The 18271-nt window shown below is 38.8% G+C and overlaps 2 protein-coding genes across 6 annotated transcripts in view; one reads left to right on the forward strand and one right to left on the reverse strand.

Moving 5' to 3' along the window:
* Positions 1-9611, reverse strand: part of KLB (klotho beta) — a 64900-nt gene extending 55289 nt beyond the window's left edge. Inside the window, 1 exon segment of the mRNA XM_043513953.1 lies at positions 9491-9611. The gene's annotated coding sequence lies outside the window, so the exon portion shown is untranslated.
* The window catches only part of RFC1 (replication factor C subunit 1), a 74593-nt gene continuing 56770 nt past the window's right edge, over positions 449-18271 (forward strand). For 2 of the 5 annotated variants that reach the window (XM_043513944.1, XM_043513947.1), the window contains exons 1-4: positions 449-584; positions 10562-10689; positions 12969-13044; positions 15452-15568. In XM_043513944.1, the coding sequence (XP_043369879.1) occupies positions 12987-13044; positions 15452-15568 (175 nt within the window). In that variant the 5' untranslated portion in view covers positions 449-584; positions 10562-10689; positions 12969-12986. Of the gene's footprint in view, positions 585-9632; positions 9706-10268; positions 10470-10561; positions 10690-12968; positions 13045-15444; positions 15569-18271 lie in introns of those variants that run through there. The other 3 variants (XM_043513945.1, XM_043513948.1, XM_043513946.1) reach the window with 3 other exon arrangements.

Raw genomic sequence — 18271 nt, forward strand, 5'->3', positions numbered from 1 at the left:
ACAAATTTGTTAGTCTCTAAGGTGAACGGTACTCCTTTCTTTTTACAGTAATTTGCGATTCCCCCCCCCCCCCACTCCTTTCTGGGTCAGGACCCCTACAATTGCAACACTGTGAAATTTCAGATTACATAGCTGAAATCATGAAATTTACGATTTTTAAATTCCTATGACCGTGAAATTGACCTAAATGTAGGGGGAATTTGGTAGGACCCTATCTATAACGCTAGGTGATTGTAAACAAAAGACTTCGACAACGCTCCCCAGGCAAGCTGAAGAGGTAAGGTGCCCAGCAGGAAATTAAGCACCTGGACTGGGCCATCTGTCACCCTGTGTCTGCCACATCCCTTTAAATATCTAACAGGATCAGTCTCACATCTTCCATCCTACCCCCATCCCCATCTAGTCAACCGCCCTCCCCCTCCATCACTCCCACCTAGTCCCCCTCCAATCCGCACTCCGCCTCAGCCGTCGCGTCCGTGACGTCACCCCCATGCGCCGCACGCTTGGCGTTGGCGCGAAGGGGGGGTGGAGCAGAAGGCGCCCGCTATTACCTGCTAACGAGATAAACCACCCCCGGCAACATGGTGAGCGCGGCGGGGGTGGGTATCTCGCCCCGACCCAACCTTCTCCCCGGGGAGGGGTGCCGGTAGCTCTCCCGCTTGGCCGGCCCGGGGCGGGGGACCCAGCGCGGCCAGGCGTGGGACCGAGCGCTCTCCGGTGGGGCGGGCTCCCTCACCGCGCTCTGAAATGAAGCTGCGACCCGCCCGCTTGCCGCCCCCTCCCCCCGACGTCTGCTGCCGCCCTGTTCCCCCCAAACCCGCCTCCCTTCCCCTCCCCCCCCCGCGTCGGTAAGCTTCCCCAGGCTCCCCGCCGGCTGTGCCGGGCCGCGGCAGCGAGCGGCGTTGCAGCGCGTGTCCTGGCTCTTGCTGCTCAAAGCGATGGTCGGGGCAGAGACCGTGCTTATTCTCTAGGAAACGTGAGGAGCTGCGGAGACGGGGAAAACGTTCCCCAGTGCTGCTAAAGTCAGTTGTAGGGGTTACTGACTTCCCCTTTGGAAGGGCCTTCTGGCCTTTTTTGTGGGTGTTTTAGGGGCCGGGGGAAGTCATTCAAACTCCCACTGGCCAAGCGCCACATATTAGAGATATTAAAGTAGATAAGTGTTTCAGAGTAGCAGCCGTGTTAGTCTGTATTCGCAAAAGAAACGGAGTACTTGTGGCACCTTAGAGACTAACAAATTTATTAGAGCATAAGCTTTCGTGAGCTACAGCTCACTTCATCGGATGCATTTGATGAAGTGAGCTGTAGCTCACGAAAGCTTATGCTCTAATAAATTGGTTAGTCTCTAAGGTGCCACAAGTACTCCTTTTCTTTTTAAAGTAGATTAAGTTTGTATTCCACATGTTGATCCTGTGTGCCCTACTTAGGACACTGATAGCATGCTAGGCTCTCCTGTGGATGCACCAGCTGGAACTAAAATAAATGATTTTGTTTTAAATCACAATTTTAGTAGTTTGTCTATATATGGGCACTTATTTTGGACTGAGTGCCCTATTTTAATGGGTCAGTAATTCAAGGTAAATAGGATACTTAATCCAAATTAAGGGTGTCCATGTACAGATTTTTACTTACGTAACTAAATATGTGAATTAAAACAGCTTTATTTGGGTTCTAGTTTATGAATCTATTTAGCCCCTCTCCCCGTCCATTACCCATGTATGGTACTAAAGTGAGATTATTCATAATGTGTTTATCTCTTGATCATATGATCTTTCTTAGACCTGCTTATGTAATTTGCACTGATTTAACTAAAAGTAGGCTTCTAAAACAATTTAGTCAAACTGGTGCACTTTTTGTGCTGCCTTGCCTGCATAGGGAGATCCAGGAAAATTAATCCAAATTAAAGAGGTGTATTGAAGTAGATTAGTTAACCTGTATTAAATCTCTAATTCTGAACAATAACATCAAAGTGGGCTTAATGGATATGTCTATATAAAACCTCTAGTGGGACTGTCAACTGGCTCAGGCTCTGGGGCTGAAAGACTGCTGTGTAGACATTTGGGCTTGGGCTGGAGCCCAAGCTCTGGGAGACTGCAAGGATGGATATCTGAACATCTAACAGCAATTTTTTAGCCCTGGAGCGTGAGTCCCATGAGCCTGAGTGAGCTGACATAGGCTAGCTGTGGGTTTTTTATTCCCATGTAGATATACCCAAAGTGGTATAGTTTTTTCACTTTTGGAAATGAATTATGCTAAACCAATTTAAGGCCACTTTAATTGTGTATGAGGGTGTTTGTGCATTGTTAGGATTATTTTCCTGGAGGTCCCTCTAGCAAAGCTCTTTGTGTACAGATAATTAAATTGATTGATAATAAGCTTTATATATATATATATATATATTTTTTTTGTATGTGCCTGAAACTATATGGGTGCAAATGAGCAGATATAACCACTTTTAAACCAATGAGAGTCTAAACTGGAGAAAAATTCCTCTGTAACTAAAATTGCTTTTCTAAACTGAAAAATTAAATGGATGAAACTCTCTGTGGTAAAACTAGGCCATAGAGCTGTGTCCTTCATATGCTTGTACTCAAATAGCCAAGTTGCAATCAAACAGATTTGGTTCAAATTCAAACTAGTGGCCACAATCAGTTTGTTAGCCTCCCATCTCAGCCCTTGAGATTAAGCAGAGCTGGAGGATCTTCACTGTCTACCCTACAGTCTTGAGTTGCAAAAACCTCCGTGGAGGACAGAGGGTACTTTGTACAATAAGGCTGAGAATTTTCCATTAATTCATTAGCAATAGCACCCTACTGTGGCAAAAAATTTCTCCAGTGTTTGGATATGTGTTAATTTTTTTTAAGGTAGTGTGCTATTCAGGGCAGAGGATAGTGTTTAGAAAATGGTACTAACCATAATCTAATTATAAAGCATTATGTGTTGGTGCACTCTGAAAACTTGTTAGTATATATTTATACAGTATTCAGATGCCTTGAGCTGGAATACTTTTAAAATAATTTTCAGGAAGAAAGAGGTATTATGCAGCCAAACTGGAGTGGGTCATTCCAAGTGAAATTGCAAGGGGGGGCTTCATAATTTTTTTCATAACTGTCACAGTGTTAAATACTAATGCTTGAACTGTAATGATAAACTACTTAAGGTTTTCAAACTGAGCTGTGCTCTCTCCAACAATGAAATTTGCAAGTGTATACTACTACCCATAGAAGACTGCTACCAGACTGTGCAGGACTAGAATTAGATATTAAGAGGTCCAAAAGGTGCATTTAAACTGGCTATTCCAGCTTTAGTTACTTAATGTTTGCAGTGAGGGATACGACACCAAAACAGCAGCATTTCCCCTCCTTTTATTTTAACATACTGTGCTATAGGAATTGAACTGGATATAGGATATCAGGAATCCTTCTTTAATAGTTACTTTGGAAAATTCCCTTTGTGCCTCATGTTTTTCAGTTTACTCCAGACAAATATTATGTACTTCATCGGTTTTAATTTTACTACTGATTGCACTGAAGAAAAAAGTAACATGCATGAGACAGTTGTCCCATGAGAGGCAGAGCTTATCATAGGGCCTAATCACATCAGCCACACTATCAGAGGCTCGTTCACCTGGGCATCTACCTACCAATGTGATATATGCCATCATGTGCCAGCAATGCCCCTCTGCATGTACATTGGTCAAACTGGACAGTCTCTACGTAAAAGAATAAATGGACACAAATCAGACGTCAAGAATTATAACATTGAAAACCAGTCGGAGAACACTTCATTCTCTCCGGTCACTCGATTACAGACTTGAGGGTGGCTATCCTTCAACAAAAAAACTTCAAAAACACTCCAACGATGGAGACTGCTGAATTGGAATTAATTTGCAAACTGGATACAATTAATTTATGCTGAATAGAGACTGGGACTGGATGAGTCCATTACACAAAGTAAAACTATTTCCCCATGTTATTACTCCCCCCACTCCACCCCCCAGTGTTCCTCAGATGTTCTTGTTAACTGCTGGAAATGGCCTACCTTGCTTGTCATGAAAGGTTTTCCTCCTTTCCCCCCCCGCTGCTGGTGATGGCTCATCTTAACTGATCACTCTCCTTACAGTGTGTATGATAAAACCCATTGTTCATGTTCTCTGTGTGTGTGTGTGTATATATAAATCTCCCCACTGTATTTTCCACCAAATACATCCGCTGAAGTGAGCGTAGCTCACGAAAGCTTATGCTCAAATAAATTTGTTAGTCTCTAAGGTGCCACAAGTACTCCTTTTCTTTTTGCGAATACAGACTAACATGGCTGCTACTCTGAAACAGAGCTATCCTGTTTCAGCTGCTTGAAGGGAACAAACTATTGAGAGCAAGGCAAGAAGAAAACTTCATGGAAATTCTTCGATGAGAGAAAACAGTATTTAAAATAAGGGAAGGGAATCCAATTACAAAGGCCTTGTCTACAATGGGAGTTTGTCATTTGTGTTCAATCACTGTTGCAAGCCCCTCCTGCAAAATAGGCAAACTGCTATAAACTGGAGTTTAGCCCTGGCTTGAAACCTACCTCAGTGCAAGTCACTGTTTGTTAGCTTTGCTTGCATGTCCTTACGCTTTGCTCCAGGACAGCTGTATCGGTGGCTGAAACTGGGGCTTATTCCCTATGATTTTTTGGGAAAAAGGGATTGGCAAGCTGTCTCTAAGCAAGTGAGGAATCACACCTGACTGTTGCCTGTTGGATGGCAGTAGCCTCCACTTATAAGCACAGGAAAAATACAACACTTAAGCAGTGTTGATGCTGATGATGGTATATATCCATCAGAGGCAAGAGGCTCTTTAAAATGTTAGTTTCATACAGCATTTCAAGAAGTTAGCATGCATATAATGCCAGGTTTGCTCATATACCAATACTAAAATATACAGTATGACATTAGAAAAGTATGATCAATCAGAACATTTCCTTTTTTAGGTTGATACCCTAACTAAAGAGAAGGAGGTGGTCCATTTTAGGATAATAAGTAGTTCAGTGGTTGAACCTCAAGATATGGACCAGTCAGACAGTTGTTTTGTTCTGGTTTTACCTAGGCTATGTCTACCCTAGCAACATTCTGTTTGTATAAGAATACTGGTATACTATACCAGGAAAGCACTCTAGTGTGTGGATGCAATTATATCTATATCAATTAAACCAGTGCTCAGAAGCAAAACAAGCTATACCAGCACAACTGCATATTTACTGATATAAATACGGTCTACGCTTGGGACTTCTGCTGAAACAGCTATGGTAGTCAGGGATCACACCTCTTTATTGTTCCAGACATAGCTATCCTAACACAAGTCTTGTGTAGAGCAGGCCTATGTGTGTGGTTTTTGTTTTTTTTTTTTTTTTTTTTTTTTGCTAGTCCCAGATATATATGGCATGAAGTAAGTTCCATTTGCTCCTCCTATTTTAGTTTCATATAATACAAGAATAGTTTTATCTGTACATAGTGATGTCCTTTTCAGTCTTACAATTTTTGGATTTCCCACCTCTACAGTCCAATAGCTTCTAAACAAGATTATCTTTTTCCTCTGGAAAAAATGGGATGTCTGAAGAAGAATGTGAAGGATAATATAGCAATGCAGAAGATTGTAAACAGAGGAGACTTGAAGATATGTACAGTCTTTTAGTTTAGTTGTTAAGGTAAATTAAGCACTCAAATCTAAGCCTTTATTCAGAAAGTGTGTTCAGGTGGCTTATATGCTATTATCTTGAAGCTTTGGCAGTTTGCTGAGAACTAATTTTAAACAATTGAAGAAAGATATTTCTGCCTTCATATGGGGATCAAAGGATGATTTACAGCAAGAAAATGGAGCATGTGTTAACACAGGGAGACAAATTTTGAAGTTAAAAGCCTACAGATAACTGCCTTATGGTCACAAGGTTATTATCAACAGACAAGCCATAGTATTTGCATGAACAGTGCTTGATGGATAAATAGAAGATGCTTGTTTGAGTTCACCAGCAATGGAAACAAGAACGCTTACCCAGCCATTAAAGACAAATAATCCACTGTCTCTTGTCTGTTAAAATCATTAGTCTCACTGAGCCATACCTATATACACTAAAGAAAGCACCAATGGATTGCAGTTTAGGTGTTTTGTAGATTTGCTTTGGGCATTCCTCTACTGGTGCCTGAGACTGGGCCTTTGGGCATCAGCAGTCTGTCTCTCTGAGGCTCCTGGCAGCACATCCTGCTAAGCCAGTCCCCTGTGGGAGGCTTGTACTGTACTTAAGCACACAGTGCTCTCACTGCAGAAACATCAGGCAGCCTTTTCAAAACAAGGTAACAATTTATTAGTCATATAGAATCAAAGTTGTTTGGGTTAGCACAGAGATTAGGTCTACATGGGGATAAAAAAAAAAAGTATAGCTGAGCCAGATCAGTTGTCTCAGGGGCTAAAAATTGCTATGTAGACATTTGAGCTTGAGCCCAAGCCTGAACATCGACATAATTTTTAGCCCTGCAAGCCCAACTCAGATGACTTGGGATGACCATGGGGCCTTTATTCCTGTGTATATGTACCCAGGGAGGAGAAAGTTCAAGTTATAGTTCATCCTGGCTAAGCCAGTGCAAGTGCCATCCAAGCTGTCAAACTCCAGCATAGTTCATCTCTCTCTCTTCCCTTTAACAGTTCCAGGAAAGGGAGAAGCCAGCTTCTTCCAGAAGCCCACCCTTATCTCTTGCTGGTGACTTCTCAGCCCTTTGTTCTTCAGGCAGGGCCATGGCCGAGTTCACAATCCCACCTGCTGGAGCTTCCCACTTTTGAGCTTTGATTTTTCAGTCAGTTGGCCTTGCATTGTCTCTATGGACCCTCTGGTTGTCAATGAACTGGTTGAAAGGGACTAGATCAACATTCATTCCACCCAGACAGCAAGGTGACAGGCACATCTGTCTTGTACACCATTCCAGGAACAGTGTTAACCCTTTTGTCCCGGTGGGTGCAATGTGAAGTACAGAGGAAACTGAGGCACACATAGGCTTTAAAGATATTACAAAAATTTCCAATCTGTCACAGATGTCTTGTATTTAAGATGCATATTGATGCAGTTTACTTGATAAACGGAAAGTGGTAGATTTTACAACAAACATTAAAAAACTTCAAGGAAGTTTATAGGAGAGTCAGTAGCTTGTTTTGAGACAAAATATGTCCTAACTCAAACTAAACATAGCATAAATATGTTTGTTAAAACAGCACATAGTATTTAAAATAAAGTACAGGAGTTCAGTGGTGGTGGGAGTTTTCTGTAAAGACAAGCAGTTTGCTTGGTGAACCAGAATATGAAAGTTATTTCATGGGTTGGGTTTTTACAGCTTTGAATGAACCAGGGAACTTAATTTAAAAAGGGAAGAACCTGGGGGAAACAAGTTATTTTCAAACAATTTCTTAATTATGTTTTTGTTTCAACGAATGGGAGATAGTAGCATCCTACATTCTGGCCCTAGACAGACTTTAGGAAGTGAGTGTTTGTTGAATACCTGTAAAATGTACATGGAAACACAAATGTCAGTTTAAGACCAACTCTTAGATTTGCTCTCAGATCTATGGAAATGCTTTTTTTGGTTGAAACACTACCATTTGCTCAAGTCAAGGTAGAAAAGTGAAACCAAAAACCAACATAGCATCTTGGAAGAGAATCTCTTTATTACTAGTATCCTGATGCTAGTATATTTCCTGGAGATTAAAACAAGTACAGTTATATAATTTTGGAAATTACATACAGACTTCATTATTAAAACTGAAGGTGAAATCTACCTTTTTTATCAATTGTGATTACTTTTTGCACTAAAATGTGGCTAGTAAATACAGATTAGTCAGAGTCATTGTCTGGTTTTCATGCACACTGGCTGTAATTATGTTTGGGTTGAAAATGCTGGAGAAGAATGTGTTTAAATCCCAACTAAACTTTAACTGAAGTACAAACAGCTGTGAAATTTTTAGATTTTCACAAAACTTTCACATTCTGCCCTGAATCCTTAAACAAATTTATATGTCCCCTTAATGAGAATTGGTTTAAAAAGTCCCCAGAAAGTTTAATTTCACCTGTATATTTAGCTAAAGAAACGATAAAGACAAAACCTTATTTGGTCACCTAGTCCATCCCAACAACAATTTTAGTGCAAAGTGATTTCTATTGTGTGTACATACTGAATATTTGCATAGCTCAAACAAGTAGTCTATGCATATTCCTCTTTATTATCCATTTTTAGAAAAGTTACAGCAGAAATCTGTGATACCGCATTACAGTTACTTATTTGCAAGGGATACTAAGCTTAAAGACTTGGCTATAGAAGACACTTATCTGTCTACAACACATGTATCATGAGTTAGGTTTATAACTAATATTTGATGTATGCAGAATATGTAGATCTATTCATATTATTATGTCCAAATGTGTCAGCAGCACAGAAGGAGCTAAGGTCTCAGGTATGTTAATAGGTCATTGGTTTAAATTTAAGTCATGGGTGGAATAGTCAAAGGGATTATAACTAACTTAAAATCACTTCTATCACACCTATGAGGACTGTTACTGAAAAGTTGAAAATTTCCTTCTAATTAGTTTACTTTGTAGTAGTAATGAATGTATAAGGGTTGAACCCAAAGGCCCCAGGCAGGATTGTAATCAGTTTTCTCTGCATGGGTCGAGTTTTCACACATCAACAGGTAAGAGAAAAGTATCATTGTGAAGACTATAAAATTGGTAATGGCAATTCAGAGGCATATGTAGCACTTGAAACTACTTCAGTCATTGTTTGAGGTTGACACAAACCCTTTAAATTTTAGAACTATCCATTTACAGTCAGAAATTCATAACTTGTAAATTGCTGGTATACTCCTGTGACAGAATACCTGCAAAATAGCTGAGTAACACTAATATAATAGTACTAATTATTTAGGTCTCAAGCCTTTAAGGAATGCACATGGGAAGACCCTTGTGTAAATAGGATGCCATTTACTTAAATCCAAAACATCTACTTACAGGGTCAATGTCTTAGTTTTTTCCACCAAATGCATCCGATTGAAGTGAGCTGTAGCTCACGAAAGCTTATGCTCTAATAAATTTGTTAGTCTCTAAGGTGCCCACAAGTACTCCTTTTCTTTTTGCGAATACAGACTAACACAGCTGCTACTCTGAAAATGTCTTAGTTGTAAATGAAATATAGTAAGTCCAAGTTTTCCTTAAAGTGAACTTTCTAAAACAAGAACACAGCTCAAAAGCTGACAGTAAATAAGTCACAGGTTTTATTGGGGAAAAAATGCTAATTCTTGTTTAACAAATCACATGTTCTATTCGCCTTCTAACTCCAATTCTGAAAGGAGCCAGAGTGGTATACTTTCACATCAATCTTATCTAGAATAAGACAAAGGCTCTTTCTCAGTGGCTCTATAAAATTGTGTGAATGTGCAGAAGTAATATAAAACAAATTCAAAGAACTAGTATTACTCACAGTTTCTGAGAAAATTCTGTAGGGTCTTAATATTACTGAGAAACTACTTAGCTAAAATCTCTAGGGAGTAAATCAGAAAGTAGTGTTACCTGGGTAGAATATAGTCACAAGCCACACCCTCTGCTGCTATAAATTCAGGCCAAATGATTCTGTGCTGCTCCTATAATGGTTGCCATTAAAATGGCTGCTATCTCTGGAGACAATGACTGTAACAGGTATAACAAGCTAGATGATTCCCTTTAAGTAAATAGTCTAAAATATTAGGGCTTTTAATAGATGTTGGGTCTGTGTTTGTGGTTATGCTATATGCTCATACAAGAGCCTCATAAAGTTCAACCCTTTTACTTTTGCAGGTAGAAGCTCCTTTTGTTCTTGTATTAGTGGTAGGAGATGCCATAAATATGTTACCCGTTTTGAGATCTTTAGGTTGATTAACATTGCTTGAACTTGAAAAAAATAGTCAGATACTTACTAGCTGGAGAACTATACCAAACACTTTGCTGATGCCAGAGCCCTGGTGAATTGACCCATTTTCCCCAGATTCTGAAAAAGATGGAGGGTGCTGGGATTCAATATTCTGCCGGTGGGCTTTGCTGAGGAATTTCTTCTGTGTTAGTCTCTGCCCCACAGTTAAGTTATTCATTGATCTATAAAAGACTCTTTGACATTTGGGCTATACTTGTCAGAGTTTACTGAATATCTTGGAGCTAATTGCAGCTGTTGGTTGTTCTTTTATCCCAACAATAATGTGATTCTGTGTTGTGCTTTGTAATAGGATGGTTGGCAGAGATACTCCATTAAGGGAAAAGTGAGCTCCTTGGAATGATGTGTAGTGAAAGGAAGCTGCTGCCATGTGTGCCTCAACTGAGCAAAGATTGCTCTGCATCTTGTAAGACCTGTATTGACTATGAGTACATTCAACTCTACAGGTTTAAAGCAAAAACTTTGATCAGTGAATGGACAAAGAGTTGTTGAGAGAGTAATTTGCTTTTGTTATCTAGCTCTTTTGTTGAGTGAAAGGTCAAAATATGTGGTGTTGTTCTTGTTAAAATCCCCTCTCCTGCTTATTAGGATATCAGAAAATTCCGTTGGGGTTGTATCTACTGGCAAGAAATATGAATGTGAGAGAGTGAAAAAGACAGAGAAAACCAAAAATGGGGAAGAGTCTTCAGATGGGAAGAAGAAAACAAAGGATATCAGGTCAGTTTGCTTTCCTCAGCTGCAGGCTGTTCTGGGCTTGAAGGTTGCTCTGGTATGGGACGGGCAATGTCTGTGGCTCTCCCCTTACAACTGACTTGTGTTCTTGGTTTAAATGTTTCCAGTGGTTTCTCATCAGCTATTTAAAAAATGTTTGTCATTTCTCTATAGTCAAAACCAAAATAAAATCTAATTGGCCTATGCAGAGTCAGGGAGACCTTTCCAAGTAATATTATACCAGAAGCAAAAATCTCACCTGCATATTTAATATGGCACTATGGAATGTATTCTTCTAGTAACATAATCCTCCACTGGTGGTCAGCATTCCTACTTCCTGAAACATTTAACCTAGGTCTTATGTCTCACGTGGCAATGAGAAGTGGAAGAAAAGAAATATGTTCCTAAACCAAGTTTGTTGAGCAAACCAAGCAACGCAGTTGTCAAATCCAGCAAGAAAAATAGTGCTGAGACTGGAGTTTAGCATAGCAGAAGTTGCTTCTATTTCTGCATCTCAATCTTCTTTAACTTTTTTTTCTTTTATGATAAAGAATGGTTAGTTTTCCATATGGTTGGGGGTGGGGCGGGAGAGGTGGGAGATTGATACTGTCATGGAAACAATCCTATGAAATATTTAAAGCAAATCTAGCTAAGGTCCTAATTATGTAAGGAGCTCTGCCAAGGCAAACCCTCATTTATTTAGATTTATAAATGTGCTAAAAAGGGCACACATTTATATGCCCAGGCATATAACTTTAACATAACTTAAATTGCTATCCATAGGGTTCATAGTAGCAGCCGTGTTAGTCTGTATTCGCAAAAAGAAAAGGAGTACTTGTGGCACCTTAGAGACTAACAAATTTATTAGCATAAGCTTTCGTGAGCTACAGCTCACTTCCGATGAAGTGAGCTGTAGCTCACGAAAGCTTATGCTCTAATAAATTTGTTAGTCTCTAAGGTGCCACAAGTACTCCTTTTCTTTTTGTCCATAGGATGTATTTTTAAGATAAGCTGCCATACTTCACCTTCTGAACTATTCTTGCCTTTACACTTAAATTACCCCCATTGTCTCATGCCTGGGGGAAAAGATTAGTACTATAATTCAGGGCACTACTCACATGGAGCTCATTGTCGGCTCAGTGTGAAAATATGTAATGAGATATCTTTAAAATTAGGGTAATTAATGAGTAGAAAGAGTTGAGTTCTGGTTATGCTATCTCAAAAGGATAACAAAGTGGGGCAGTTGAGAGACAGGTGACAAAAGTGATTAGAGCCATGGAAAGATTTCTGAATTAGGAGAGGTTGAAAAGATTGTCACTGTTTTAGCTGAAAAAGGTGACAGATGAGAGGGAAGATAAGATGCAAAATAATAAATGGTACAGAGAAGGTGAATTTGGCATATCTCTTTACCCTGGCTCGTAACACAAGAACGAGGAGCTGTTCAATGTAATTGAAAGGCAACAATTTTAAAATTGATAAGGAAATTCTGTTTTATACAACCCATAATTGAGTTGTGGAACTGAAGGAATAATTAAGGTATAATGCTTAGTAGCTTTCAGAATAGAGTTGAACATTTCCTGTGGATAATAAGACCTACAAAGTTATGTTAGATAAGATTAATTAAGTTATTTTTAGAAGTATTAAAACCCTTAATGCTTCAGGTCTGAAGACAACCACCAATTGACTGGGTCAGGAAGAAAGCTCCCATATGGGCAGATGATTGTACAGTTGTCTGTTATGGCATTCTTACAACTTCCATTTAAGTGTGTGGTATTGGTCCGCTATCAGACAGGACCTGGACTAGATTGGATCGCTGGTGTATCTGTTATGGCAGTTATGTTAAAAGAGAGGGAGCAAACAAACAATGTATTGACTAGTACATTCTTTATTTCTGGAGCTACCTGACAGTTTTATTTCTGATTAGATTGTTGTCCAAATTCTACAAAGCTGTTTAAAATTTCAGAGATGTTTGAGGATGGTGTCTGATTATTTTAATTGTTTAAGCTTTTATTTGTTCCAGTGTGCAGCCCAGTGTATTTTTGACTGTTTTTTCAAATTGGTATCTTTGTGGAATAGAATGCACTGTGCGTCTCTTTGTTTATTCCTATTTTATAGCCATTAACTGAAAGCTTATAGTTTAATTTCTTAGATTATTTTTATGCATGGACATTACATGTTTCTGTTAGAAATTAATTTAATACAGTTAAGTGAACTAGAAGTTGTAAGTAGGTGTAGAATGCAAGCAAGCAGAACTTGATAGTGGAAATAATGGACTTTTACTAATAGGTGAAGAATTCATCTAATGAAGATGATTCCAGACAAAGCAGACAAACAAGAAAAAAAGATAGATCTAGATTCAGGTAAAATTTGTTACTGCGTTAGAATGCTGCTTTGTGTCTTTTGCGGTACTGCAAGTTAAATTGAGGGTTAGCATGCAATTGTTACGCCTCAATGCAACACCATTTTAAAAAAAACAAAAAAAAAAACACCTCTTGAAGGATTGGTGCTCGAGAAGAATAAAAGGATGTTAAACACAGATGCTCTTGATTCTCACTGCTTAAAGTCATTCATTGATTGCTTGGCTGTTTATCACTATGATAGTTTACATCTTCTTCTGTTGACACACCTCAATCCTCAATATCACAAAATGCAGCATTGCATCTTTAGCAACATCAAGTAAAAATTATAACCCTGTGTATGTATGCAAAATTTTTCACTAGACCTCATCAACAATTTGAATAACCCAGATTGGAGTTTAGATTAGAACTAGTTTACTCAGTATCTTTTTAAATGGATGCTATAAAGAATTATTTCTGGTTTTACAGGTCTTGACGGATTTTTTGGCAATTTAAGGCCTTCAATTCTGAGATCTGATCTGTCTGCTGTGTATGAGAGGCACAGGAGTCTGCTGATGTAGAAAAATTTGCAGGATTGGGGCCTGCTTTACTAATTTATATTGAATGGGCAGGCAAAGTTAATTTGCATTTTCATTTGTATCTGCCTTGACATGCAGACCTTGATAAGTTTCAGAGTAGCAGCTGTGTTAGTCTGTATTCGCAAAAGAAAAGGAGTACTTGTGGCACCTTAGAGACTAACAAATTTATTAGAGCATAAGCTTTCGTGAGCTACAGCTCACTTCATCGGATGCATTTGGTGGACCAAATGTATCCGATGAAGTGAGCTGTAGCTCACGAGACCTTGATAAGCGTTTGTCCCATGCTTCTAGGTGCTTTTACATATTTTAAATTTCAGAATATGAAAAAATGTAGAATTTAATTGAAAGGACTGTTCAGCCCACTCTAATGATATCCTCCAGAAAATACAATTTAAAATAAAGTTTTCTAAGTTTTATCTATCATTTTTTTTTTTTCTTAAATTAAGTTTAAAAAAATTGGAAGTTTTGTGGTTTCTCCCTTTGTTACTGTCACTTCTGCCCCATCTGGATGCTGAAGTCTCCTAGAGTTATCATGAAATTGAAAAAAAATTACAGGCTTTCTACAGCTTGTGTCTTCCATTGTAGACTATTGATTTTTGTGTGTGCGCTAGTTCAATAGTACAAGGTTGCTCTAATTTTAAAGAAAAACAATGGGATGAGCTAAACCTGCAGAACACACACATAAATAAGCCTGCCAGAATGTTGTCAATTGAATATTGAAAATACATCAAACTGAAGAGATTGTATATTAAGCTAGTCCTTATAGCCTTGGGGAGCCTTAAAGGAAATATTTCTAAATTAATGTTCGGTGCTACACATAGTATATGCAAACCTGCTGACACCAGTAATATATTATTAATTGCTGAGTGTCAGCAGTGTGCCTGGAGCATTAGATCTCCTATTCCATTACAGGGAAGAAAAATGAAGTACTTGCTCCAAATGCTTTAAAAGACTAGCAGGCTTTTCAGACACTAAGATTGTTGACCATTTCATTCTTAGAGAAATGTAGCAGTGCCAGTTTTATGTGTGTTTAAAAAACTAAATACTTGTTCTGCTAGTGTGTCCCCTTGAACCACACACGTCATGCTGTGAACAGTAACCATATAGTAAATATGCTGGGTTCCCTCTGCTTTTCAGTCCTTTTGCAATCACTTAATAAGCATCTGGCTCAGTATGCAAATAGGCATACATTGTGAAGCTCACAATCCACAATGACCGGATGAGGAGACAAGTGTCTGTTACCCCTTACCTGAAAGGAACCTTTCTGAAACATGTTAACGTCCTGGTTATCTGCCTTAAGGACATAATCTTCAGTATAGACACACAACTCCTTAAATGTTATCTTCATACATTTTGCAATGATTATGATGATCAATGGATTACTGGCTCTCGGTAGAGTTATTTGATCCTACAGATCCCTGTAAAATACTGTGCACCCTCTCTGCCTTTTGCCAGTTGGCACAAAAAAGTCCTGGGTCACAGACTGGACTTTAATTTTCAGGCTTCAGCTCATCCCGCTGCAGAAGCAACGTGCTTGGTTCCTGGGATGGGTAATAGGAAATTCTTCTCGTTGTTGAACAAAAGTTCTTCTGGGTGATTTGATGGCTTCTTAAGGAAGGCCCATTTAGGTCCTTGTCCTAGTCGAAGGATGGTGGCCATGACACAGGTCTCTTAAATTAGAGAGGTACAGCTTCATTTTTCTCTGTATTCTGGGCTTCAGCAGAGTACCTTTCTCCCACAGATGGATTTTTATAAAGTGATGTGTTGAACTGTTATTTAAAGACTGTATGTATGTGGAGGAAAATAATACTTCTTCCTGTGGTCAAATACAGATTCAGAAGAGGAGACGCAGTCAGTAAAGAAATCTAAGAAGCCACCAGAGAGAAAACCATCCTCTTTAAAACCTGATAAAGTTCTTAAGCAGGATCCTGTTTATGTTTCAGAGACAGGTAATGTGTGAAACACATGATGTATTCAGTTGTTATGGGAGGGTTGCTTTTACTAAATATTTAAACATAACATTCAAGGAGGAATACACTTTTTTTAAATAAAGGGAAAGGTAAGCTTTAGAAATGTGCCATTGAAGACTTTGCTAGCCTAGCACAGGCTAAAAGTTATGGGATGATGAGTGGTCACTGGGGCTGTTAAAGTCCTCTTCTCCCTTTGGTGTTGGAATGGTGGTCAGTTTTGCTTGGGTCCTGGTCAGGCATATACCATCTCTCCTTGTTTCCATTGGTTGAGGAACGTCATCTCAGGAATTGGCAAATGCACTCTTTCAGTTTCCTCAAATGATGTGTTTATAATCCTGTGGGGGGTCAAGGATAACTTCCAAACACTTAAGCTCTTCATGAGCACTCTTTCTAAAATGCCAGAGCTAAGTTTTCAGAGAGAGCTTTTCATTGGTATCTGACTAGCCAGTCTTTTATTTCCTGCAATTGCTTGCTTCATTAACGTTGGTGGCAAAACCTTCTTTATTTTCAGTCTTTACCTCCTTGATTCTGACTTTCAAACTCTTACTTTGACAATATATTTGTTTTTTTATTAATCCATCTGCTATCAGACTATTAGGAAGATTGATGTTAGGAAAGCTGATAACAGTACATTCTTTTATACTCTGCTACTTTTATAGTAGTACTTCTTTAAAAATACCATTCATGCAATCTCAGTCCTGTATCTCAGCTTCCTAAATTGTTCAATTTTTGGTCCTGAAGAGCAGAAGTGGTGAGTAGGAGTCAGTTGCCTTCCTGAACTTAACCACTGACTTCAGACTTTACAGTCCAATTCTGTAGTCTTTAGGAAGAGTTATGCGCATGGGTGATCTTTGTTGTTGTTCTAAATTTTCTAAGGTTATTCTGTTCTAAATTTGCTAGTAACTTTTACCTGGCAATTACAGAATTTGAATCTGCATGTGTGCGCACTTTGGTGAATTATATTATGGTTAGAGTTAAGGCTGCATGTTTGTTGTTCAGAATATATATCTGTTTGTAGATGAGGTATGAGAGAGTATATTGTTTGTTGTTGGTTTGGCATTATTTGTTTTCGATGTTGCCATTGTTCTGATTGCACTTTGGGATATTCCTGAGCTATTCGTTTTCCCAGGAGTAAGAATCATGCCCAGATGGTACCTTTAGAGGAGGCGGATCTGCTTACTTTACCTTCTGTTTCTACATAGAACACATCTTGCAGAATTCCTACTAACTCATCCTTTCCTTTCAGAGTTTGGAGGGGAATTTTGAGATAGTGACTTGTCTTTAAACTTTTGTGGGCTTTTTGTTCTACTTTTGAGGCAATAAGTTTCAGTTTTGTTTTGTGATTAGCTTATTTTTCTTTGTGGAACATTTGCCTCCTGGTAAAACCAGGATCTAACTGCAAGGTTTTAATGGCAGTGGCTAATCTTGGATGGCATTTAACCACTGTTAGGGATGGGTGACTCCTGTTCCTGTTTGCTACCACTTTCTTTATGGGTCAACAACCTTAAGAACTAGAAGAGTTCTGCCCTGTTCGTAGAGAGATGAGACACAGGAATGTGAATGCTGCAAGATTATTTAAGAAGTAGAACAATAAGGTAACTATCTTCCTTTCTAGCAATGATTAAAAAAATACTTGGCAGTCGAGGATATGAAGCTTGTAGCTGATTCCTTTATAAGTGTAGTATAATAATTGCTGCTTCTTAAAAGTATTAAACTGTAGCTCCTAACTGTCAATCTGCATGCATGTGATTTATTAAGTAATGTAGTTAAATGACATCAGTTTTAGTCTGTCTCTACTGAAAATGTAGCACAGGTAATCTTTTAGCCATCGTCAGTAATTAAAATGGAGTATATCTGTATAAACAAAGCTATTGTGTGCTCTGTCATATCTTTCTCATAGGGGTTAAAGTACAAGGCTGTTAGAATTAATTCATAAATATGCATGATGATTACACAGTAGAACCTTAGAGTTACGAACACCAGAATTACGCACCTACCAGACAACCCATACCTCATTTGAAACTGGAAGTACACAATCGGGCAACAGTAGAGATCCCTCCCCCCAAAAAAGGCAAATATGGTATAGTACTATTAAATGTAAACTACTGAAAAGAAAAGAAAGGAAAGCAGCATTTTTTTTCTGAATAACAAAGTTTCAAAGCTGTGTTAAGTCAATGTTAAGCTGTAATCTTTTGAAAGAACAATTTATAATATTTAAGTATGAACAACTTCCATTTCTAAGGTGCTTCTAACTCTGAGGTTCTACTGTATGTACAGTCTCATAATATTTATATTACACAGTTAAGGCTGTTTACAGGTGGCAAAGCTTGAGAAGTTGTCACATTAGAGACAAATGAGTCAATCATGTTCTTTTGACATCCGTATCTATAACTGCACTGGCTTTTCTCACATCTTAAGTACAGTCACTTTCTATACAGCCTGCCCTCAAACCTCTCGGCTTTTTCCAGAGGTCAGACATCTAATTTAACTTCCTTTAACATCAGTGAGTGAAAATCTTTCTGTTGATTTCAGCAGGAGTTGGATCAGCCCCGTAAACTGGTTAAGGTAGTGCTAGATATACATCAAACCTTTTAATGCATGGATGCGGGCAATTAAAACTGGGAAAGTCTCTTGCCAGTGTTTGCAAAGCATTCTGTAGAGAAGATCTTGATGTACACACAA

This window comes from Dermochelys coriacea, chromosome 4, assembly GCF_009764565.3.
Source record: "Dermochelys coriacea isolate rDerCor1 chromosome 4, rDerCor1.pri.v4, whole genome shotgun sequence".
NCBI classification, from domain to species: domain Eukaryota; kingdom Metazoa; phylum Chordata; order Testudines; family Dermochelyidae; genus Dermochelys; species Dermochelys coriacea.